This window comes from Rhipicephalus microplus, chromosome 9, assembly GCF_043290135.1.
Source record: "Rhipicephalus microplus isolate Deutch F79 chromosome 9, USDA_Rmic, whole genome shotgun sequence".
Classification (NCBI taxonomy): domain Eukaryota; kingdom Metazoa; phylum Arthropoda; class Arachnida; order Ixodida; family Ixodidae; genus Rhipicephalus; species Rhipicephalus microplus.
The window spans coordinates 32385526-32409713 of record NC_134708.1 but is presented as its reverse complement, the minus strand read 5'-3'; the positions used below and the strand labels follow the sequence as shown (position 1 = coordinate 32409713).

The 24188-nt window shown below is 45.6% G+C and overlaps 2 protein-coding genes across 5 annotated transcripts in view; both read right to left on the bottom strand.

The window, feature by feature from the left end:
- Positions 1 to 13313: 13313 nt before the first annotated feature.
- Positions 13314 to 20419, bottom strand: LOC119163682 (uncharacterized). Its single transcript, XM_037415739.2, has 2 exons — positions 19858 to 20419; positions 13314 to 13916 (listed from the first exon to the last, which is right to left on the bottom strand). Exon 2 carries the CDS (start codon positions 13867 to 13869, stop codon positions 13432 to 13434), a length of 438 nt encoding a protein of 145 aa, XP_037271636.2. The 5' UTR covers positions 13870 to 13916; positions 19858 to 20419; the 3' UTR covers positions 13314 to 13431.
- A 2345-nt stretch (positions 20420 to 22764) lies between these two features.
- The window catches only part of Creld (Cysteine rich with EGF like domains), a 40578-nt gene continuing 39154 nt past the window's right edge, over positions 22765 to 24188 (bottom strand). For all 4 annotated transcript variants that reach the window (XM_075873435.1, XM_075873436.1, XM_075873437.1 and 1 more), the window contains one exon: positions 22765 to 23024. In XM_075873435.1, the coding sequence (XP_075729550.1) occupies positions 22960 to 23024 (65 nt within the window). In that variant the 3' untranslated portion in view covers positions 22765 to 22959. The remainder of the gene's footprint in view (positions 23025 to 24188) is intronic.

Here is a 24188-nt window from a genome sequence, read left to right as displayed (position 1 = left end):
GCGATTAGGCGATTGAGCTCTCCCTGTCGCTGGGGCAAAATAGCGCCAATATCATGGCCACTTGCATCCGTACAGTCTTCTGCCTGAGCAGATGGGTCAGAATGACCCAGAATGGGCGGATTCACAAGGCGACTTGTAAGCGTGGAAAATGCCTGAGCTTGCTCAGGTTCCCAATCGAAAGGGTTGTCCTTTTTAATAATATTGGTGAGAGGATTGGCAATTTAGGCGAAGTTCTCAATAAAGCATCTGAAATAGGAACACAGTCCCAGGAAACTTCGGACATCGGAAGGGGTACAGGAGCTGAAAACTTGAGGACTGCGCTCACTTTGTCGGGATCAGGCTGTATGCCAGTATAGCGTCCACCAGGTTACCGAGGACGCCTAATTGACGACGGCCGAAATGACATTTCACAGAATCCAGCTGTAGGCCTGCTCGTCGGAAGACGTCAAAGATGGCCGAAAGCTGGTGGAGGTGGCTGTCGAAAGTCAGTGAGAAAAAACAAATACCTATTCTTCGTCGGTGTCGGGGCCGCCAAGGAATGACATAGCAGAAGGTGCGATCGATCCTGTCCACGATAGGGCAAAATAAGGCCGAACCTGCTATTTCGGGAACGCAGCGATCCGCTCTCCATTATCCTCCATGACTCCGTCTCGTTCAGACGGACGCTGGTTGCTGCGCCTTCTAGAGATGTTTCGTACCGGGCATTGAACATCAGCTGTGCCACCTTTTTCTTTTAGTGTTTTTAGGGGAAGTGGATTTAGCTGAACCACGGAGACCTGAAGCCACAACCAGCCCCGCCGCGGTGGTCTAGTGGCTAAGGTACTCGGCTGCTGACCCGCAGGACGCGGGTTCAAATCCCGGCTGCGACGGCTGCATTTCCGATGGAGGCGGAAATGTTGTAGGCCCGTGTGCTCAAATTTGGGTGCACGTTAAAGAACCCCAGGTTGTATAAATTTCCGGATCCCTCCACTACGGCGTCTCTCATAATCATATGGTGGTTTTGGGACGTTAAACCCCACAAATCAATCAATCAATCAATCTGAAACCGCAACCAGACGTTCCGTATCGCGGGCGCTTCGTCGGAACAATTTCATCCGCAGAAAAAATCGGATAACAAGCAGCCGTGACATCCGACACAGCTTAAAACCGTGCACCGCAAAACAAGGAAAACAAAAAGTTTCCAGGGGTGTTCTCCGGTCGAGCGCCCAACGTCGCCAGAGACCGGCAGGCGCTGGTGAACCCGTCTATAAGGATGGCTGAGAGTGGACGTAAGGGCTTGTTGGAAGTGGGTAAATATGATTTCAAGAACTTCCATCCACTTCTTTCTTCCGCTTCTTTCTTCCTGTTTTGATGGAGACTTCTGCACGAGGCGGAAGAACGTTTGAGAAACCATGGAAGAAAAAGATCCGGCCAGGACAGGAATGAGAGTACGTGGTACGTGGAAGGAAAATTCAATTTCTCCCGAGTAGCGAAAACAGCTCGGAGAGGTCAGACCGCGAGCCGCACTCCTTATGGACTGGGAGAAAAACGGTTTTGTGCAACTGCTGCGTGTAGCTGCTGTTGTCAAACCGTCGGTTGCTCGGGTTTGAAATGTGTCTGATGTAGTCGTTTCTTTTTTCGTCTAGTTGGAACGCAGATGCAAGGACATAAATCTACGTGGCATTTCTGCGTGGAGACCACTAAAGTTTGTTTTTTGTTGTGTGTTACGTTTGTGTCCAGGGACTCGGTTATAGAATGATGCAATCTAGAGCAATGTGCTTCATAATGATGAACAGCAAGTCTCTTGAGAACGGCGATTGCTTTCAAGGAAAGCAGTTTACCCCACATTGTCGATGAAAACCCTAATTTCCGGAAGTATTAGTTACAATAATGATCTAACCTGTAGGTTTTACAACTCATCGCTTCAGCTAGCAAACAGTTACAAGTGTTCTTTTGTCAAACGCAAAACTGTGCGCAAAATGAACACTTATTGCAAATTTTTTCGGAGGTGAAAACGCACGCCCATGTTGTGCGCATTTTCTGGCCTGAAATATGTTGACGCGTTGTAGGCAAGGTACACTTGAGTTATGGCAATGCCTACGCTAAAGAAGGGCACATTCTCTGGGTAAACAATTCGCGAAATGAAAAAAGTGGACAGCAAATACTCCTAAACTTGTGGTCATTTTATTGCGCTTTTCATTCCCAACACCATCTTTCCGCAGTCACTGTAATTAAGAATAACTGTTAAGCATACGTAGGCACCCCATCACAGTAATCTAGTGGCTAAGGTACTCGGCTGCTGACCCGCAGGTCGCGGGACTGAATACCGGCTTTGGCGGCTGCATTTTCGATGGAGGCAAAAATGCTGTAGGCCTGTGTGCTCGGATTTAGATGCACGTTAGTGAACCCCGAGAGGTTGAAATTTCTGGAGCCCTCCACTACGGCGTCTGTCATAATTATACGGCAGTTTTTAAACGCTAAACCCCACATATCAATCAACCATACGTTGGCGAACTGCCTCATCAATCGACTCAATCGGACTCGCTCAAACTCACATCGAGCCATGAGTCTCTGACTCTGGGCGAGTAACGTTTTGGTGAGTTTAAGTTCGATTGAGTTTGGTTAAAAAAAAAAAATTGCGAGTGAGTACAAGTATGTTCGGCCCAGGAAAAACTTCGTGGGTTATTTCGAGTGAATAAACCTTCAAAATATATTTCACGACTACATCCGAGTGCGTTCCACATGTTCTGCCGAGCTATATTGTTAACTATCTTCTGCTTTCTGAAAGTGTCCGGTCTTCATGCACAGCAATAAACTTTAGCCAGTCTGCACGACAGATTCTGCTTATTGTCGCGAATTTAGCTCTGGTCACTTTTATCCGGAGGAGATTCGAACAAACTACCGACATTGCAGGTGCGTCAAGGCTACTCAAATTGACGTCTATGTGATTGCGATTGGAACGCACCACAAATAACAGTAATACTGGCAGCTTCCTCCCTCGAGCCGGTCGGAGTCCCTCCTGTCGTGGACTCACCATTGTATTCCGGTAGAAGTGATAACCTGGGCAAAAGCGGTCGTGGCAAGTTCTTGGCCATCACCCTTCGAACCACCGGCAGGATGTATTCTAGTGCCGTTAATAGGGTTGTTTTATCTATATACTTTAGTTCGAAGCAGCTCTTCTCAAAATTGACTGTAATGAAAACAACAGAAACGTATACGAAGCGCATGCCTTACAAAATTTAAAGAAAAAGAATATAAAGGCGTTCGTATGTTTTTTCTATATTTTACCTAATGCTCCAAAGTGACAGAAAAAAGAAAAGAAAGGACCAATTGAAACAAGGTTAGCCAGCATACGAGCTTGATGTTGTTAGTGTTTGTGGTGGTGGTGATGTTGTTTGTATCGTGTTGTTGTTGTTTTTTTTTTGTTGTTGGTGGTTGTGGTGGTGCTTTGTTTTGTTCATCAAGGTTACAATAAAAGTTTGATAAATAACGAAGCGTGACCAAGCACTCGTGACTAATGCTAGAAGAAAACTGGCGTTCTAAGATGAATCGACTGTTGGCGCCCATTCCAAGTCGTCTTTTTGACTTCAAATAATGAACTGTCCTCCCCAATGCACGCTGCTCTTTAAGAGGACCGACAGCACTTTCTCAAATAATTATCGAACGGTTTTATCAAGGGAGTTCATTACTGTAAGAATTGGCTGCCACAAAAGTGATCAGAATTCGTCAAGTAGGAACAGAGTTAGTGATCTGCCACAGACTTTAAGCACCTTCTCTCTTCTTTCATGCCAACCAGCGTGCTGAATGCTATGCAAAAGAGGGTATGAAATAGGGGTAGGAAGCTACGACCCACTTCTTAGCACGCACTTCATAATGTAATGCACGGGAAAGGTGACGAGGCTCATCGCCAAGATAGGGTATACCTCTTCAGCCTGAAGTCAAGTGCAGCGTAAATATCCTTTAATTGAACGTCCGTTCGGATGTAATGTCAGCGTGAAGAGGTGATCAGCTCTGCAAAGCGGTCCTGCATCACGTATTCCACAGGCTGTGTATACCGATAAGGAAAAACCTATCGTATGGCAGTTCACAAAAGATGTTGAGATGTGGCATAAGAAAACTAAGTGTATACGATTTGCTTTTTTTTTTCTGCGCAGTTTGTTGGAAGACGTCACAGACTATAGATGGCGTTTTTTTTTCAGCTCAAGAGGCAGTGCTCTATTGTTTCAGGTACATCACAGAGACGGTAATTAACCGAGGAAACAAAACTACCTTTTCTTTGTAACCAAGTTTTATCAGGCAGTGTTTCAAAATAACGTTTATAAAAGAATGGTATGAAAGACTGAAAGACTTTGCGCTAAGAGTTTCTTTCTCAGCTGTGCTTGTATGCTGACACTGTGCCAGTCTGTGCGATACTATGTACTATTTAATAGACATTTTATTACATACCATAATTTTTTTTAATTCCTGAGCACGTGTCATGTTCTGCAACACAGTTTTTTTTCTTCGAACAAGCGGATTATTTCAGCGTCCCCGAGAGTAAGAGCGCAGGCAAGTGAGGCCTTCTCACGGTGGCAGCAGTAACTACGCAAGTTACGATGCTCTAATGAGCCAGTGGCCGTGGACTTGGTGTTTATGGCGTGTTCATTTGGGTTAGAGAGAAGAGGGAGAGATTTCCATCTGACTTGGAAGACAGTTAATTTGAGGCCCCGTGTTGCGCTATAATTTTCGGCTCACAACTTCTCGGGAGCCTCAGTCACTGACCAGCCGCGTTTTCTGATCGTGCCCGAAAAGAGAAGAAGAGAGATGCAAAGAATAACAGAAAGGTATAGGGAGGCTAATTAAACTAAGTCCAGTTTGCTATCCTACGCGTGGGAGGGGAGATTGAGGAAGAAAGATAGAGAGAAAGGAGGAGATACACATTGCACATAACACACACAGTTCAGGTTTCACAGGCGGTCGCACAGTGACGTTGCCCTCAAGAACTGTAGAAGGGCTCGTGTGGCTTTCTGGGCTGAAGTCCTTGAAGGCCACGCTCCCAAGATCTTCTCCAGAGTAAAGGGTCGATCATCCATCCTCCTTAAGGCACACTGGAGAGTCCGGCGATATGTTGATACGACAGAACCACCAAGCACCCTTTTTGCCTTGTCTTTTCATATTCACCATTCAACACGCTTACACTTCACAGAACACACACTGCAGCATTGTCGAAGGAGTGCCCGATACTTTTTTTTGTCTCACATCTACAATATTCACTGACATCTTTGTTCTTTTGCCCTGCGCTTCCGCTTGATATGAATGTTTTTTTTCTTTCCTTTTTATTCTCAGTACAACGGTCGTGCTGCATACGAAGATGCCTCTGAATATAGATTGCTAGTTATTACGATTCGCTTGGCCTCCAGTGCGCCAAATTCTGTACATTTATTTTCGCATTCATTGAGAACGTAAGAACTAGGCCACTTCGAAGCACCTATACGACACAGCAATATACACTATCACATAACATCCCTTTCTTCATGTCTCAGCAGAAAAGCAGACGAATTTCGAACCGCTGAAGTTGAATGGTGTTTTAATCTACTCATCGTAGTCAGTTTACTGTGTGTGCCGCTATATTTCTTTTTCTATATTCATCGACGCTGCAGTCTTGCTCCATCGATCCGGTAAATGTGGTCGTTAGGCCAGAAAGATAAGCACACGAAAAATCGATGTCGGGTCACTTCATGGCTGTCTTTTTTTTTATAGCGTTCTGTATCCTAGTCGTATGTGGCTGATTAGAATGCGTTAGTTTTGCGCTATACTCTAGAGAACAAACGGCCATCGAACATGTGAACGAGTACAAAATCACGCTCAAACGCTTTCAGGTAAAAGGAGGGAGGATGAAGACGTAGCGAGGTGACGATGTGAAAGGGGGAGCTCGCCCCGCAAATTTTGCATGAGAAAGTGGGAGCTACTGTGATGTTGTTTTTGTCAAAAAATTATAAAGTGCTTCATGCTTATATGGTGCAATCTTCAGTGTAATCATTAGCAGCGGAGAACCTGTTCAGAGGGTGTTTGCCTGTGGTCTATATTTAAGAACGAAGGACCCCGAAACAGTACAAAAACACAAAACGTGCGAGTCTCGGTTTTACAGATATAGATGTGAGATGTACAATATCGCAAACAGCAAATATGAAATGCGCTACTATAAACGGCAGCATAATTTATTTACGTGCATGAAATTGCTGTAAAAATAACGAAAACTCTTGATTGATCGATATGTGGGGTTTAACGTCCCAAAACCACGATATGATTATGAGAGACGCCGTAGTGGAGGGCTCCGGAAATTTCCACCACATGGCGTTCTTTAACGTGCACCCAAATCTGAGCCAACGCGGCTACAGCATTTCCGCCTCCATCCGAAAAGCAGCCGCCGCAGCCGGAATTCGAACCCGCGACCTGCGGGTCGCGGGTTCCGCGACCTTAGCCGAGTACCTTAGCCGAGTACCTTAGCCACTACACCACCACGGCGGGGCTAACGAAAACTTTAAAAAAACATCAATGTTTACATCTGCAACTGTTTATGAACTTCACATTCCGAAAGAGATTGCTAGTTGTTTCGTTGACTAGCATATGGGAATAATAACTATGAGTTGCTCTTCTAATAATAATCATTCCCTTTATTTACGAGTGTGTGTGTAATGACCATGTTTTAGAAAGCCATTTGAAATGACACCAGCTGAATCAGATAGGAAATCACCGCTATTCGACAATGAAACGGCTGACACACGTAGACAAATATATATCTTTGAACAGGAGAGCCTAGTGGCCTGGATTGCATCGCATTCAGATGTAAAACTTCGAGCGAAAACAAGCGACGCAGGACGAAGAAGGTAAACGCACACCACAAGCGCGCACTCACAAATGAATCTTTATCAGACGATGGAGCCTGTATATACAGTAGACTCCTATTAAACGAAACTATCTTAAATGAAATTGCTGCTTAAATGGAACAACTGCTTGTAATATGTTTTGTTTCGTACTTCAATAATATACCCCTGCTTATCTCTCAATAACCGAAACTCCTCTTAAAGAAGACACATTTTCCTGGTCCCTTCAGGTTTCATTTAAAAGGAGTCTATTGTGCAACTAGCCTTGAAATTTATTGTGACATTCGCGATGTGCTGTATGTATACATTTAGCTTCTGTCATGTGATAAAGACACAGTCGTTAGTCGTCGTTTGAGGCGTGCGTTTTGCGTCTGTGTTCAGCATTGCTTACTTGCGCTCAGGGTTTTGCGCCAAAACACATCTTTTACGGGCTTCTTAGCACAAACTGTGCATGACGAAGGGTTCTCGCTATGGCCCGAAGATTGCGGTATACCAATTGAATAACCTTTCAGGTTTGTCGTAGCAATATACTCGGCTAAAAAAAGTTCTCCTACTGGGAAGGATGGACAAGGAGTAACGCTGCAGAAGTGTGCAAACACCTCAACGTTTGCCTAAAAAGCAAAACTCGGAAGTAACGAAGGGAGCTTTCATACTCGGCAAGGACCACGCGCTCCCATCGGTGATGTGTGAAACGTTAAAGTGGAGAAACCTCCTTCCAGAATTTTAGTTAACGTTCTCTTAGCACTTATCCCTTCAGAGAAATAAACCGAATATAAATTAATTGCCCGAATGTGGGAACCTACCACATAACATATAAGGTTCGACGTACGCAATAGGATTATGCACCATGTTCTGAGCATTCTGACGATACGGGAGCCACACACTGCAGGTTTGTAGAGCTTTTTTCTATTTTTTTTCTTTCTACCACGTATGGCATACATGGTGCTATGTCTAACTTTGTAAACGAAACTTATTCACCTAAGAATATCCGAGTTCACCCGCAAGTCTCCTCTTTCAACACACCGCTTGCCGCTTTGCACATCGCGTTTACTTTTTTTTTTTTAATTACACAGCTACTTTTTCGACGTTATATTAAGGGACAGCTGATATCCATGATATTCACTTACGATTATAACATCACAGGGATAGTGGTCTCGGGGCAACCGATTTACGGCACCAGAAAGCGCTCACATTCCTGCTTGATGCGTGAAACTGCACATTTCATGATGCGCTTAAAGATACTCAGACCTCATTTATTTTTTTATAATCATAACCATCCCAATAGTGGCACTCAGACGACCGACCAAGAATCAGATGCATATAAATAAGATTTAATATATGTCATTTTCTCGCAATTTGTTTGACAATGTTTCTAAAAATTATTTTTAATGTAGAAACATCGGAAAAGTCCCGGTGAGATGGTTCATGCCGCTATTCTTATCTTTGCTCGTTATTTTTATTCGGGATCATTAAACACATATTTTATTGCACTTGTATGTCTGTGTGTTTCTACAGACATCTCGTTCTTAATGCATAAAGAAGAGAACTGCCCAAATCCCCGTTTGCCTTCGCAATGTCAAAGTTCCGCCACCTATGAGAGCGCGGCCGCGACGTTTTGAAAATACTTTCTTTAGCACTCGACAGGAGGCGGGATGGTCCAGGGCATAGAGAATTCAGGTGGAATAGCGCGCTTGAACGTGGCAGCCCTCGCAGAGGAGGAAAAATGCAACTGTTTTCGTCAAAATAATCATGAATTCAATTTTCATTAACTTGTAGAAGGTATTCATTTGTGGATTCAATGACCTATTTCCGCAGAGGGCCTTGAACAAGACACTATTACTTCTTCCTCTAAGGTATTTCTTTACCAGAAAGCGGTTACAGTACATGATAATGAAGATATTGTTCCTTACGCCCGAAATTGTAAGTGTCCGAAACTTCTTAGTTACACCTGCACAAAATCATTATCAGTACTACAGAAAACACCAGAACCGATTTTTAAAACTACGCGAGCTTGCGTGTGTATGCGCGTGCAAGTGCCATTACAAGCAATGGCCACTCTTCGCACATCCGTTAAACAACCAGCAGTGCATAAAGATCGTCTCGCCTGAACCAAGCGAAAGAGCAAACAGGGTAATACAATAACACAAGAAGTACTACTAGGCAAAAGAAACGAACACACAATAAGAAAACACAGGTTAGAACGTGTTGCTGCTTCGTTCGCATACAATTTCGTTATTGCGCATAGAAAATAGCTTATTATAAGGTAGCAAATACCTTATTGCACATACAAAATAGAAACTTTGAACGAGGGCAGAACTCGCTTGCTACGCCCCACCGCGGTGGTCTAGTGGCTAAGGTACTCGGCTGCTGACCCGCAGGTCGCGGGTTCAAATCCCGGCTGCGGCGGCTGCATTTCCGATGAAGGCGGAAATGTTGTAGGCCCGTGTGCTCAGATTTTGGTGCACGTTAAAGAATCCCAGGTGGTCAAAATTTCCGGAGCCCTCCACTATGGCGTCTCTCATAATCATATGGTGGTTTTGGGACGTTAAACCCCACATATCAATCAACTCGCTTGCTGGTCACTTGTACACAGTACAATCTACATGCAACAAAATTCAGAGCAGACTCTCTACAAGTGTTTCACTGTGGTTGTGACGTTGAAGTAACACATCATATCAAAAAAAAAAAAAACTTCGTGGTTCTCGTTGAGTAATATTCCCCACAGTACTGGAGTTCTACACAGAAATAATAAATTTGCTTTGAGGTATATTAACCCTTTCGGCCCCGAATTTTTTTCAGACATTTTCAGTACACATTTTACTAATAGTTAGGACCTCAGATGATCACAAACAAAAATTCAGTCAGTGGTGTAAATATTTATGAATTATTAGGTCATCATGGCACTATGGTAATGAAACGACAAGAATGGCAAATTGATTCCTGCTTATGCTATACAGTACGTAAAATCTGAACCAACGTAGTACTTGACAGCGTGGAAGCTCTTAAAACAACTTCATGACTTCATCCCAAAAACATCGCCTTCCCGCTTCTGAATTGACCACCTAGTCTTCAACCGTAACTTCGGTCCAGCTTCTTTACATATGCAAGCTCCGAAAAAAAGTGAAACAACGGTGATGTCGGTGCAAGTGGGGATAGTTGAAGAAATACTTCTCCAAAAACGAATGCGTTTGGTTATGTTTTCGAGGTTCTAGGAGGAATTTCGTGTGGTGACGTCAATTTACGGCTCCAGGGCCGAAAGGGTTAATGTTTATGATAGCGTTAATTGCAGGAGATCGTGGACTGTATATGAGAGACATAAGTCCTACGAAGTTCCCCAAGGTGAAGATACCTTTGGTTTGTCAACGGATAAAATTATCTGCCGCGGTCATCTCATCATAGTTCGTAGCATAGTATATAGGGCCAGTAAGCAGGTATTCTCATCATGCGTTACTGGAAGCAGACCCAGTGCTCAATTTCGAGGGCTAAGTACGCATCTGCCTTCCGTAGCTGTAAAGCGCATGCACACAAGCAAAGTGAGATGTGAAAAAAAAAAGTTTACCGTCTCGCTGCCATCAGTTCCCCGAAAGCAATGTCCTGTAGCCAGTATCTGTGACTCGTTTATACTATGTCTCTAATGCTTGTCTTCAGAAAAGCATACATAGATATCGTGACTATTGTTGGGGTCTGGTGTTCCCAAACCACGACATAGTTATTTATTTATTTTATTTATTTATTGCGAATACTGCAGGCCAGTTTGTGGCCCAAGCAGGAGGGGCAATTGGCAATACACATAACACTGTTACACCTACATGCAAAGAATAAAAATAATAACAATAAAAAGGAGTACAATGCAGATTGGTCAAGGCATAGCACACCATACAATGCATATACTTAGCGACAGATGCTTTCCTGGAGCGCTTGGGAAAAATTTTTGGCTTGTATCACTGCTTCCGGGAGCGCATTCCATTCGGAAATTGTACGTGGGAAGAAGCTGCGCTTAAACTGATTAGTTTTGGCGAAGATAGGCTGAAAGGAATGAGAATGCGTGTGACGGGTCCTTCTTGTGCTTGGCGGTTTAATCATAGTTGACGGAGTTATTTTCACCTTAGAAGTAGCAATATTGTTGAGGAAGAGTAAACGGGCCAAGCGTCTACGAACTGCTAGGGTTTGAATGCCATTATCAGTCATGAGCTTCGACGGAGAATCGTAACGCCCATATTTGTTAAAAATGGGTGTTAAAATATGCGATGCACTGTATTGGTGGTCTCTGGAAATTTCGACTACCAAGTGTCTTGTTTCTTTTTGTTTTGTTTTGTTTGTTGTTGTTGTTGTTTTTTTGCCTCGAAGGTTGCAAAACAAGCCCTGGCCTCCGCGGCCGGGAATCAATCCTGCACCCTTGAGGTCACTAGTTAAGCTGAAGCCGGCAGCCAGAAATACGACGGGCATACTTAAGAAATTCAGTAGTCCACTGACAGGAATGTAGCACCCCATTCACATCAAATGCGAACACCTCTCGAACAGTTAATGAATGCCGGTGTTTCTTGCCTCCAAACCGCAATATAATAATTGGTCGTGGCGGCAATTCATGGCATTAACAACACTGTACCAAGCAAATATGCATGGGACAGCCAGTTCCACTGCATTCTGAATTCCCTCTTTCACGCCTCATTTGATAAGCGTTTCTGGGTGGCTTCGAAATTGCGTAAACGTTCCTCATGGTTTGCTTTTTCCGGTGATCTTAACGGAATCGATGTGACAGTGACGCGGCAACAAAAGATGTCGTCGATAATGCTTTGAGGATCGAACTGGTGAAGGCGCTGATGTGCATAAACAGAGATGAATCACGGCATGCAGACGTTTAGGTGTTCTAAGCTAGGTTTCTTTTGAAGGCTCGTTCATCCCGTGCGCTCGGTTACGTTGTAGCTTCGGTTGCAAGTTCTGTTGCATCGTAGACAAACGACACCACACCCCTCATCCCATTTTTTTTCTTTCTTGTAGGTCGGCGAACAGCCGAGCTGGTAGAGGATAGCGTCATGCACACTACTTGGATAACTATTGTTACCGAGGACACTACTTGGATAACTATTCTTATCACTGCGCAACCTGACAAAGCCAGTACTCCTAATCACTGAAGAATAGGTGAGAATTTTTAATATCCTCTTGTCTCACTGGTTCTACAAAACCAAGGCGGAACGGGAGCGGTATGGTTCCGTCTTATTTCATTTCAGACATTGTAGTGCATGAAAGTAATAAGCAGTTGCCAGCTCACCATTGGTACGAATAAACCCGTTGTTGGGCAGACGCTCGTGCTTCACCAGCAATGCCCGCAGCTTCCTCGGGCATGTCCCTTCGGTAGCTCCGTCTCGACGGTGTTGAACTCACGCACATCCCTCGGCAAACTAAGTCGGGTTGCGCGAGCATTGACTTCACCGCTATCAATCTACAACGTGTATTGCCTGTAGAGGATCGTTTCGTTATGCGGGCGCAGGCCTGCACAAACAAGTTTATCAAAACACCGATTGCTGCCTTCGTCAACGTCCCGATTCCGTGACAACGTACTTATCCAGTCTTCCATCCATCATCCTTGTGCTGGCCAAACTCAGCTACACCGTCGCTGAATATGTAGGTATCGTTGTTGATTGCATGCGAAAGGAAGACAGAAATGTATACGCACTAGGTGTTGTTTATTCAACCCAAGATGGAACGTGTGCCTGTTGTTCTCTGACGTCACTATGCTTCACGTGCCCTACGAAGGATAACATGGCTGACTCTCTGACGTCATTGTTGAGTTTTCCGTTAAACGTGTGTTGCGGGTCGTTCCGTGTACTGAAAGTTTTAATAAACATGTGCATTAGTTGGAAAGTACGCTACCGAGTCATGAAGATACATTGCACTTGTTTTGCAGGTGTGCACCTAATCGGGTGGTTTGTACGGCGTACATCAAATGGCAACAAACACAGCGATGCATGGAACGACTGCACAACTCAAGACAAGATACGTTTCAGAACGACAGACATCAGCGCCATGCATGTCGTATACTGCCGTCTCGCGTCGAGCGTGTTAGTTGCCGTATTTAATAATTGGTTACATACCACGCGGCCGAAACATGACTGATGTCTTTTGTCAACATGTCAGTCACGCTGCATGTAGAATTGAGTCCTAGTACAAATAACACCACACAATGCGAACCATGCTGCTCATCTTTAATGCGTGGCAAACGTCGGGCTTTAAATGCTGCGAGTGTATCTGGATAACGAAAAGGACAAGAAACAGAAGATATGGAGGAGAGGCACGAGTGTAAAGCAGCTTAAAGCAACTTGTATGCTACTTCGCACTGAGTGGGGTGGGGTGGGGGGGGGGGGGGGAATTGAAAGGAAACATTGCAGATAGAGAAGGGAGCAGCACACACACTCACATACCATTACAGAGCAGGGCGGCTGCCTTGTGCGATGTACGGCAATAATACGAGTCTACAGCTGCTACTTGACATTTATTCCCAAAAAAAGTATAATAGTGCTTACATTGCTTTAATCTCGATGGCTTTTGGTGTGAGCGAGGCGTGTTCACTGGAGCTGTTATTTCACCGACATCAACGCAGCCTCTCGTCATCAACGCAGTCAGTCATAAGGCCCAGCTTGAATATTCTATCATCCAAGTCATGCGACTTCACGGCTCGGCTCATGGCACAAACACAGGCAGTGGTCACGACTATAGTCTTGTTTCGCACCGACCAGCGGGAACCGTCCTTCCAGTTCGGATAGAACACCGTCAGCTTCTCCCGCACTTCCAGGCACCGGAAGTCGCCCACGGAGCTGCACCGGTTTCCCGGACACTTGCACTTCACGGTGGGTATTTCCGGCGGCACCCTGCCAGAGACTATGTTCAGCACTCGTGTAAACGGGCAAGTCGCCCTCTTCCCGATGGCCACAGAATTGCGGTTAGGCGCGTATTTGTCGCCAGAGGCCTCGTTGGCGTTTGTGTCGGCGGCGAAGCCAACCTGTACTATGAAGCAGACCAGAAGAACCATCTCGAAACTCCGAGCATGCCCAAAAACAGCGGCAAAGACGAGCCAATCTGCAGATGCGTACAAACAACCACTCGGTCATTACCATAACAAAATTCGGCAAATATGGCGCATTATGACAACTGACATCATGTGAAGCTCAGTAAGTAGAAGCCTGGGCGGGATTTTTCGCTTGCCACCTAGGGTCAGAAGACAGATCAATGTGTTTATGTAAAATTATTAGACGCATACCGTGAGCTTGCCATGCATGTCAGCTTCACTGGCGTCTGAAGGGTTACTTATCGTACCACTTGTGGGGAGCACCCATATAACATTTTTTTTCCCAGTTTTACTCCAACGACTTGAACGCTATGGTGCTATGCTGTGCACATCGTATAACTAGCAGTCATCCGCCTATACGAGCAGCGCTCTACTATACCTTTCATCAAAATAATAATTGATTGGAATTTAACTTTTCAAAATCACGATATGATTAAGAGAGACGCCATGGTGGAGGGCTCAGGAAATTTTATCACTTGGAGTCCCTTACGTGCAAGTGCCTCATACATTTTGGCCTCCACCAACAATGCCACCGCAGCGGCCAGCATTTCATCCCGTGACCTGCGCATCAGCAGTCGAGCAACACAACCTGTCGACGACCGTGGTGGGTTTACTGTATACCTTGCGTAATCAGAGTTACTTAGATTATTCTAAAGGTAAGCAGTGAATATATACTGTCACCTCCTTGACAAGAAGCTCACTTAGGGCCTTTTTCACTTGACTGCTCCGCGAAACTCCTGGTTTAGATCCCGGTGCAGTGTTTCGTTTAAACCGAAAGCCTTGAATGTCCCATGCTTACGTTCTTCCCTCCAACCGTCCACCACAGAGGAGCTACATGTTGCCATGATGCTCGGCTGGAGCCCCGAAAGTTCGATCTCGGCCACAACGGTCGCGTTTGGATGGAGGCGAAAAGGCCCGTGTACTGCGCAAGAATCGGTGCACTTCAAGGAACGTCAGATGGTCCGAATTTCCGCCGCCCTCCAATACGGCGTCTATAATACCCATATCCTGGTTTTGGGACGTATGACCCTAGTTAGATATGATATTATTAGTGCTCGCTTTCTCAGTACTCCGAGCGTGATTGTTTGCGAAGTGTGATCGCTTGTAAAGCAGTTCTTTCGACCTTGTGTGTGTGAAGACAGACAGACAGACAGACAGACAGACAGACAGACAGACAGACAGACAGACAGACAGACAGACAGACAGACAGACAGACAGACAGACAGACAGACAGACAGACAGACAGATAGATAGATAGATAGATAGATAGATAGATAGATAGATAGATAGATAGATAGATAGATAGATAGATAGATAGATAGATAGATAGATAGATAGATAGATAGATAGATAGATAGATAGATAGATAGATAGATAGATAGATAGATAGATAGACGGACGAACAGACAGAGAGATAGATTTTATCTGTCTGATTTTTTTTTTACAGGTGTTAGGTACGGCACTTAAGCCTACGACGAAAACCGCCGGACTCCAGCCGCAAACAACTGGGGACCAAGGGTGAGAACCTGTCGACCCCCAGTCCTAACTGGTGGTCGTTATGCCGTCAACCCGCGGGCATAACACAAGGCACGTTTGGCAACGCATCCATGACTAAAGTTACTCGATTCTCCTAATGTACATTTCACTTCAGCACTCCACTACACGAAGTGATCGACAAAATATGCTATTAGGGAGCGATGAACACGCTTTGGTGAACGTGATTATAACTAAAATAACCATATTTGATGAGAAAATGCAAATAAGTTTCCCCCCCCCCCCATAAAAAACGCGACTGAAAAAAAAAAGGAACCAAATCTGCTTAATATAACCACAACTGGGAACTCTGAATTTGATCGCGTATGAGACAGTTGGGCCCTTACCTTTAGTGAACGAAGAGAGCCCCGAAAGCGCTGCCTTAAGGAAGGCCAGAGGCGAGCTTCGAAATGCTAGCTCATGCAGGGACCCAGGTGGTAACGAAACTTCAACGGCATGCACGTCAATTCATACGTGCTAGTCACGTTGCGCAAGCGCTTTTTGTTGCGAGATGCAGGCTACGATAGAAAAGAAGACTTGGCCACGGCAGACAGTTTTCCTTGAGTGGCACACTGAAGAACCCTTTTGAAGAGGGCGCATACTCGATGTAGACAAAATGAATACAACTAAATAAAGTGCGCGCTCAGAGAAGTTGCGCGAAATCTTGAGCCACTTTTAGGCCCTCACCGTGATCGCGTTTATCGCGAGACAGGCTTTATACGCAGAGCGAATTCACATGCGTATTTTTCCGCTACTTACTCTACTTAACGGCGGGCTGTTGAAAAAATTCGGTAGCTCCATATGGTACATACAAAGAAATGAGTGTAGTTACCGGACAGACAGATTGACAAAGAACTGTATTAAAGACTTGAGCAACATTTTTTTTCTTAAGTGGAATAAACATCGGAGAAACATTTTCTCTTTTTCAAACACTGGTGGCCCAGTAAACTTCCGATTTACATAATATTATTCTGGCCCCGTAAAACATGCAACTGGCAACATTCACGGCATTCACGGCGCAGGCTTATGGACGAAGTTTTTAAACTGAGCAACACCAGACACTGAAAGACAACTGCGTACCACCCACAAACCAACGAACTTGCTGAGCGATTGAATAAAACCCTTGCAGACATGATCTTAATGTACATCGACGTACAGCACAAAACATGGGACCGGAACTTACCTTATGTGACCTTCGCGTAAAATACCGCCTTTGTTACGTTTAGCCCGGCAATTCGTCTGGGCAGGCGCCATTGTGCGCAAGCCGATCTGCTATAGGGAGGCTTTCAACGCCATCGGCGCCCAGTCTGCAAGACGCTGACCTGTAGATGTTCCAGGAAGTAGTCGGGTCTCAACGATGGCTTAGCGAGACAAGCTTTTTGTTGAACGGGCTCGAACATCGGTGGGGGGGGGGGGGGGGGGGGGGGGACGGCGCCACTGTGGCGGTTCTGATTAAGTCAACCTCTTGACTCGGCTTTTGTCATCTACGCGAGGCCACCTCAACGCACCGACAGCCCGGAAGTGGGGGAACGAGTCGAAGAAGCTGTTCACCGGGCATGACGATAGTTATAGCGCGAGAACAAAACGAGAACAAAACGACGACACAGAGACAAGAAGGACGCGAAAGACACGAGCGCTATAACTATCGTCATGCCATACCAACTAGCCCAAGCTGCCACACTTTCATGTTCACCGGGATCGAGCGTTTGGACTGCCTGAAGCTGAAAGCAGCATGGACCGCTGCTGACGTTCGGATTAGCGGCCATATCCCCGGAGGAGCTCAACTTCCCCTCTCCAGATTACCTCCTCGCCCTGCGGTGCCTTCAAAGCGTGAGCCGGGTGCGTCTGTGTGGTGCGTTCCTGTTACCTTTGGACCGTTTCACAAAGACGAGTGGTGCAATATCTGCACTCTTTCTGGTGTGTGGACCACAAAGACATCGTCCCCTGCTTTGTGGCAAGAGTGGTCACCGCCTCCTTCAGACGGCGGTGACGGTGGGCTATAAAAGCCGAAGCACGATTGTAAATAGGGCGGTATCATGAACTGAATCTCTGTTGTACATAATGCGGGATCTTATGGATCCCTGCACTGTTCATATCTTTCTTCTATAATGTAAATAAATTTTCGTTCTTTCTCTGTTAATGCGTCTCCTCACTGGAGAGCATTGGCGATGTGGAAGACGGCGGGGTGCCAGCTACCCTAAAAGAGAACCGGCCTTACCTGCTACCATCGACCTCGAGCCCTTTACAACGGGTGGCAGTGGTGGGATGCCATCACCTCTTCCTACCCTTTACACCGTGCAAGAGACCACGCAATTCACGCCATTTCGGTTTCTCTACGGCCGTGAAGGGAAGACCATGCTGGGCTCAATGCTTCGGTGTCAAGACGAAGACGAGTTGGCAACTGACGCCGAAGAATTCGCAGAGCGTGCTGAGGAAGCCCGGCAGCTCGAGTGACTGCACATCGGCCACCAACAGCAGACAGACACTATAACACCCGCCACAGAGAAGTGTTTTACAACCCAGGAGACCAAGTTTGGGTGTGGACACCCGTCCGCCGCCGTGGCTTTAGTGAAAAGTTACTGTAGCCGGTACTTTGGCCCATATAAAGTGTTACGCCGCGTCAGGGACGTGAACTACGAAGTGGTTCCGGACTCAACACCGCAGGCACGGAGCAGGACACGACCGAGGCCGGACGTAGTTCATGTGTTGCGCATTAAATTATTTAGTGCGCGTTGTTCGTAACTTTTTTAAATCACAAGTACTGGGGGGGGGGGGGGGGTATTAAACCACCGAGTTGCTAGCTCTAGGACGATGCGTCGGTCGAGGCTGGCTCTCGAGCGGAGAAGAAGCACGCGATCTTTTTCCTCCAGATTGAGAGCTGCTTTTGCAGTCAACCCAATACATGTGGGTGGCAATAAAAACGTTTTGCGCGACCACGGCACAAGCTGCAGTAATCGCCCGGTATCGCGAGCGGCGAGGAAACGTAATCTAGCAGCGCTTGTCTACCGGTCATGCCTCGTTATCTTGCTTGGCCGTAGACGACGCCAAAAGAGAACGTGCTTTCTTCACTTGTCGGTTGATGGTGTTGTAGGCAGCCGCCGCAGAGCGCAGGCCACGCGCTCGAGTGTTCCCTTTCATAAAGAACGACAATGTACATACGGTATAAGTAACACTTGTATTTCCGTCCGACGGGAAGCTACCACGACGACAGTGTGAACGGACATCGTACGACCCTAAAGAGCTTCGCTCCTAATACAGGAGACGCTGGCCGTACCATGACGAGGCCCGCACTGCGGCTGCGCCGTCTCGCAGGTGACCAAAGGCACCTGGAGGATTGAAGGCACCTAATAGTTTTTTTTTTGTTTTTTGGGGGGTCTTCAGACATTGCAGCGCGAGTACCGAATAGTGTTATCAGTCCGGATGGTAATAAAACGCCATTAGAAACATGTGTGATTCAAATCAATTCATTTAGCATTTTCTTTTTATTGCCACCAATAACATACCATAGCGAAAACTATTATCCGAGCTTTATACGTCTTTCACAAAACCATCCCCCCGCCCCCCCTTAAGCATGAGACCACGGTCACCGCCACAGATGTCTGCTAAAAAAGAGATCAAGGCGAGTTCGAAAATTCTCTATGTGAAAGAGACATATCTTGTATTAAAAAAAGTTCCTTTTGCTGTGTGACGCAGTTTATGCAGTGCTTTTCTTACACGGGTTTTCGCTATTGCTCGTCCTCTTACGTCCACCTTGCAAAGTCACATATGGTATTTATTCGTTCGTGTATTATTTGTATATGCTATATACACGTGACGATAGTTATAGCGCGAGAACAAAACTACGACAAAGGGACAAGAAGGGGACGAGCACTTTGTCGTCATGTTTTCGCGCTATAACTATCGTCATGTCATACCAACTAGCCCAAACTGCCACACATTTAAGTTATATATACGTTACATAGTTACATCATAAGCGAACTGCTTCAGGACTAGCGGTGACATGCGTGCCTTCATAACGATTCGGGGAAACACGTTAGGCTAAGGTGCTGGCGAGACCAGTGCGAAATCATAATACCGAAAAAAGAAAAGTAGTTGGAACAGCGACAAGAAAATACAATGCACAAAACCAAGCAGCGCACTAGCTCACTTTCCTTCTTTTTTTTTCTCAACCAAGTGAAAGGTGGTGTTACAAAGGCCCGCGGTGCCATTCACAAAAAAGCGAAATGTCACCAACCCTGAAGGAAAGACGCCTGTACTGAGAATGCATTGCCACGCGCGTTTATTGCTTCAATGTCAGGGCCGGCTTACGCTAACGAGTCGGAATTCAACACGACAGCTCAACTTTGGAGTGAGGACGGGACAGGTTAAGGATGGTGTCACTGAAACGATTTAGAAGTACGTAGTCGGACGCACACGTACCTTCGTGTAACGAAGGGAGCGGATGTCGACGTCATCTCGGCTAACGTCACGCTCCCACTTCGGTCGTCCTCAGAAAACGAGGGCACTTGCACCTTCGGTCCATCGTCGTAATTGCCCCGAAATTTCGGTGACGCGCAGCACTGTCGCCCCATAGTGCGGATTGGCTGGCGTATACTCTGGGCGAATATCCAGCGCACAATGCGCATCACACATCCACGCCGCAGTTCACAGGCACTGAAAAACACGGGTCTTCTCCAGTCGCCAACAAGCACGCCACGAAATAAGGCCTGGCAATCCATTTCTGTCGAGAGGCGTGAACAAGCGAAGGCTCGTCTGTGCAGCGAAACACGACAGTCAAAGCGGAGTGACGTCAGAGCCCGCGGCAGGAACATTAAGGAGGCCTGAAATGATTGGCTCGATACTCCTCTTGTCGGTGTTTCCGCGCTTATCACCCTGTCAGCCCTTGCTCCGCGGTATCGGACCGTGATATCACTTGGTAACGATATATTCTAGCTTTCGCTTCGGCGTCTTGATCTCGTCGGTGAATTCGTCCGGGCTGCCAGCATGATAAGTAGATGCAGGTTGGAGTGAAGTTTGTTTTTCTAAGCTCTTGCCTCCTTGGCGTTTGCGCCAGATCGTTCCAGAGCTTTCATTCTATTCGGTGAATTGCTTTGTGAAGCAGTTGCTCGCTTCACAAAGACACCGCCACTGAGAAGTTCGCTATTCAATTACCATAATCCTAATTGATCTATTTCCCATTAACGCCCGAGTAGCAATACTAAATTCAACGAGGAAGTGATCACTGAAGCAGACATGCAGGCGTAACATGGTAGTGCCGACAAAAATACAAATCTCCAAAGAAACATATAGTTTGCCTAATCAGGCATGGCTCGATCCTTGTAAATGAGATAACTGAACAGAACGTGTCCTTTCTAAACACTTCCCTAAATCTTCAATGCAGATATCGCTATTTCTCGAAGAGCTTCGGTGCTTGCGTCATTAAAATTTATCCTGCTAGTTTTGTCTGTTGCGGAAAAAAACGCAGTCGAAATCTCCGACAAGAATGGCTAGTATGTGACAATCATGAAATCGGAGATGCCCGAAACAAAAAAAGGACCCTTTTCTTCATCATTCATTTGTGGGGTTTAACGTCCCGACACCACCATATGATTATGAGAGAAGCCGTAGTGGAGGGCTCCGGAAATTTCGACCACCTGGGGTTCTTTAACGTGCCCCTAAATCTGAGTACACGGGCCTACAACATTTCCACCTCCATCGGAAATGCAGCCGCCACAGCCGGGATTTGTTCCCGCGACCTGCGGGTCAGCAGCCGAGTACATTAGCCACTAGGCCACTACGGCGGGGCAGTATGGCCACTTTGTCTGGTCCCCTTGAAACACTTGGAAAAGTGCAGCGTAAAGCAGTACGGTTAATCTACAACCAACACCACTCACCTACTGAGTTACTGCGACGCGCAGAGCCTGCCCCTCTATCCAGTATAGCGCGAAGCTCCATCGCTTAAAGTCTATCTACTTGCTTTTGCACAATTCATTTAAAACTAAGGCTTTATACTACATCAATAGAAGTCACTCTAGGATCACCCGACACAAACACCCGCTCACTCTCGATGAATTTTTTTTTATGCTACAACACTTCTTTTATTCCTTCTTTTCACTATCAGTACGGGAGTGGAATGCTTTAGACGCTTCCGCGGTGTTACAAAAACTGTACAAAAAAAATCTTAAAACACGCCAATCTACCCATTGTAACACCGATATGGATGCTTCCCATCGTCGGATTGAATCGCAAATAAAATACTTCCTGCTATATATATATATATATATATATATATATATATATATATATATATAGAGAGAGAGAGAGAGAGAGAGAGAGAGCATATATAGAGCATCGAACGCGTTATTCGAAGGGCGTAGGTTCGATTCCTGCTCACGGCAGGTTATTTTTTCACCCACTTTTCTTTCTTATTTACATTTAACTTGTTCTAATAACTTCCCCTATACATTCCTTGGCATTACTGTCTGTTAGATCTCATTAATTATTAGTGTGTCAAAGCACGGAAAACCGAGCCCTTAGGTATATACGCTTCTCTTATATATGTGTGTGCGTGTTTGTGTGTATATATATATATATATATATATATATATATATATATATATATATATATATATATATATATATATATATATATATATATATATATATATATATATATATATATATATATATATAGCTATTTAGTACGTCTAGGCACCTATTCCCAAATTCTACTGACGTATGCGATTCCACCCTGACGGACATTTGCGCTGTAGCATCTCACTATCCTTGCTTGTTATTTTTCTTTTTTGATGTGGAGAGCACCGGAAATTTTCAACCACCTGCGGTTTTTTAACGTGACCCTGTATCTAAGCACACGGGCCTCAAGCATTTTCGCCTAAAATGCGGCCGCCGCATCCGGCACTCGATACCGCGACCTGTGGGTCAGCACACGAGTGCCTTAGCCACTAGACCACCATGGCGGGTGTACACTGTTAATTCAAGGCGATTACCGGTCGCCTTGAAGAAGAAGGGGATCGCAGTCTCGCCGCTGGTTCCACGTCATCAATGAATGCTCGTTTTGCTCGCCGAGAGATGACGCGAAAAGAGGCTGCAGTTGCTCTCGCTCCTACTTGAACGCGCTGCCAGCAGCCGCCAGAGCGCGCAGGCCACGCGCTCCCGTGTTCCCTTTCATGAAAATTGACAGCTTACACCCGCTATACGGTGGTCGAAGTGTACTGGAACACGGAAACTTTAAGCGTTTAAAAATTTTAGAACAAGGGCAGTCAGTGGCTCCGGTGACACTCCCAGTTCAAGGGAGGTTCTCTTTTCAGAAGGCAACAGCGATCGTACGTGTCAACGCGACGATTTATTTCTGGTAACACATAGTAAAGTAGACGAAATCTGAAGGGATGAAACAGGGTATGAAAACTGTACACCTGATGCAGTTATGACATATTTAAATGAATTTTTCGATGAAAGACAAAAAAAAGTTGACTTTTTTTTTTTTTTTTGAGCGATTCGAAATGAACGGTTGGGGCGCTTTCAGAGTTCGTCGCCGTGCGTGAACTCTGGCAGTGTTGGCTCTTCGCTCTCCTCCGCCGGCTCCTCTGAAATCGGGAACGAAAAATCTCATTGTCAATTAATAATAATATTATGAGTAATAATAAAAATATCCAAAGTTTTACGTAACGAAACCACAATATGAGACAGTGTAGGGGAGGGCTCCCTAAATTTCGGCCCTCTGGTGCTCTTTAACATGGACCGGCATCGCACAGTGCACGGGCCTCAGGACCTCGGGGATTTTCCCGCTCCGTCGAAATGCGAGCGCTGCGATTACTGCTCCACCGAGGCAAACATTGGCGACTCGTTTCTCTCAATTGCTTCATGTATGAACAAAGTGAACAGTCACATAAGCTTTATTAAACGGAAATGTCTTGCCGCTTGCGTGACGCACGCGAACTGCGCCTCCTGGTTAGCCTCGTCAAATTATGATATAGTAAGCAGGTTATTATTCACAAAAAAGACTCACCTAAGCAAAATACATAACTTGTGTGACACCAACTGTTAACGTCGCTCTTGCAAAAGAAATAGAAGTTCGAGTACCACTAAGCTAGGTGGTTTTAATCCCAGCCTTGAGGGGAAAGGGCACGGAGTATGTTAGGCTTAGCTAAGCCCATTGTACTCCTGGCCCCTCTAACGAGGTCTACCTTGTGTTTTGCTCCTCAAGTCATACGATAGTTCCAGATACGACCATCGTGTATACAGTAGCGGTAAGCTGCGCAGCGTTAATCACAGCCCCGCGGTGAAAGGCTGCAGAGAATGTTAGGCTTAGCTAAGCCTAACAAGCTCCTTGCTAATCAATTGCGAGTTCTACCTTGCGATTCGCTCTACATGTGAAAGCACAGGATCCAATCACTCAAAGTAATACAATGAAATTAGTTTTGCCTAAAAAGTCCCATACTTGACATGAGATTACAATGTAAGCTGTATGTAGTGTTCCCTAAACTGTGAATCGAAGCACTTCAAAAATATATCTGCGGCTGCCAGTACGAAGCCGTGCAAATGATTAACTTCTGTACGAATTTTTTTACAGCATAAAAAAATCCCAATATATAACGATTAACTGCACCAAGACCGGCAGAACAGTAGCTTCATATAGTCAGTGGCTAGGCACTGGCATATTTACACAGCACAATATGAACAACAGCACCTGTGTTGTGTGCTTTCATCTGACTTTGTTCACTTTGCTATGTGTAAATTCCACACTGTGA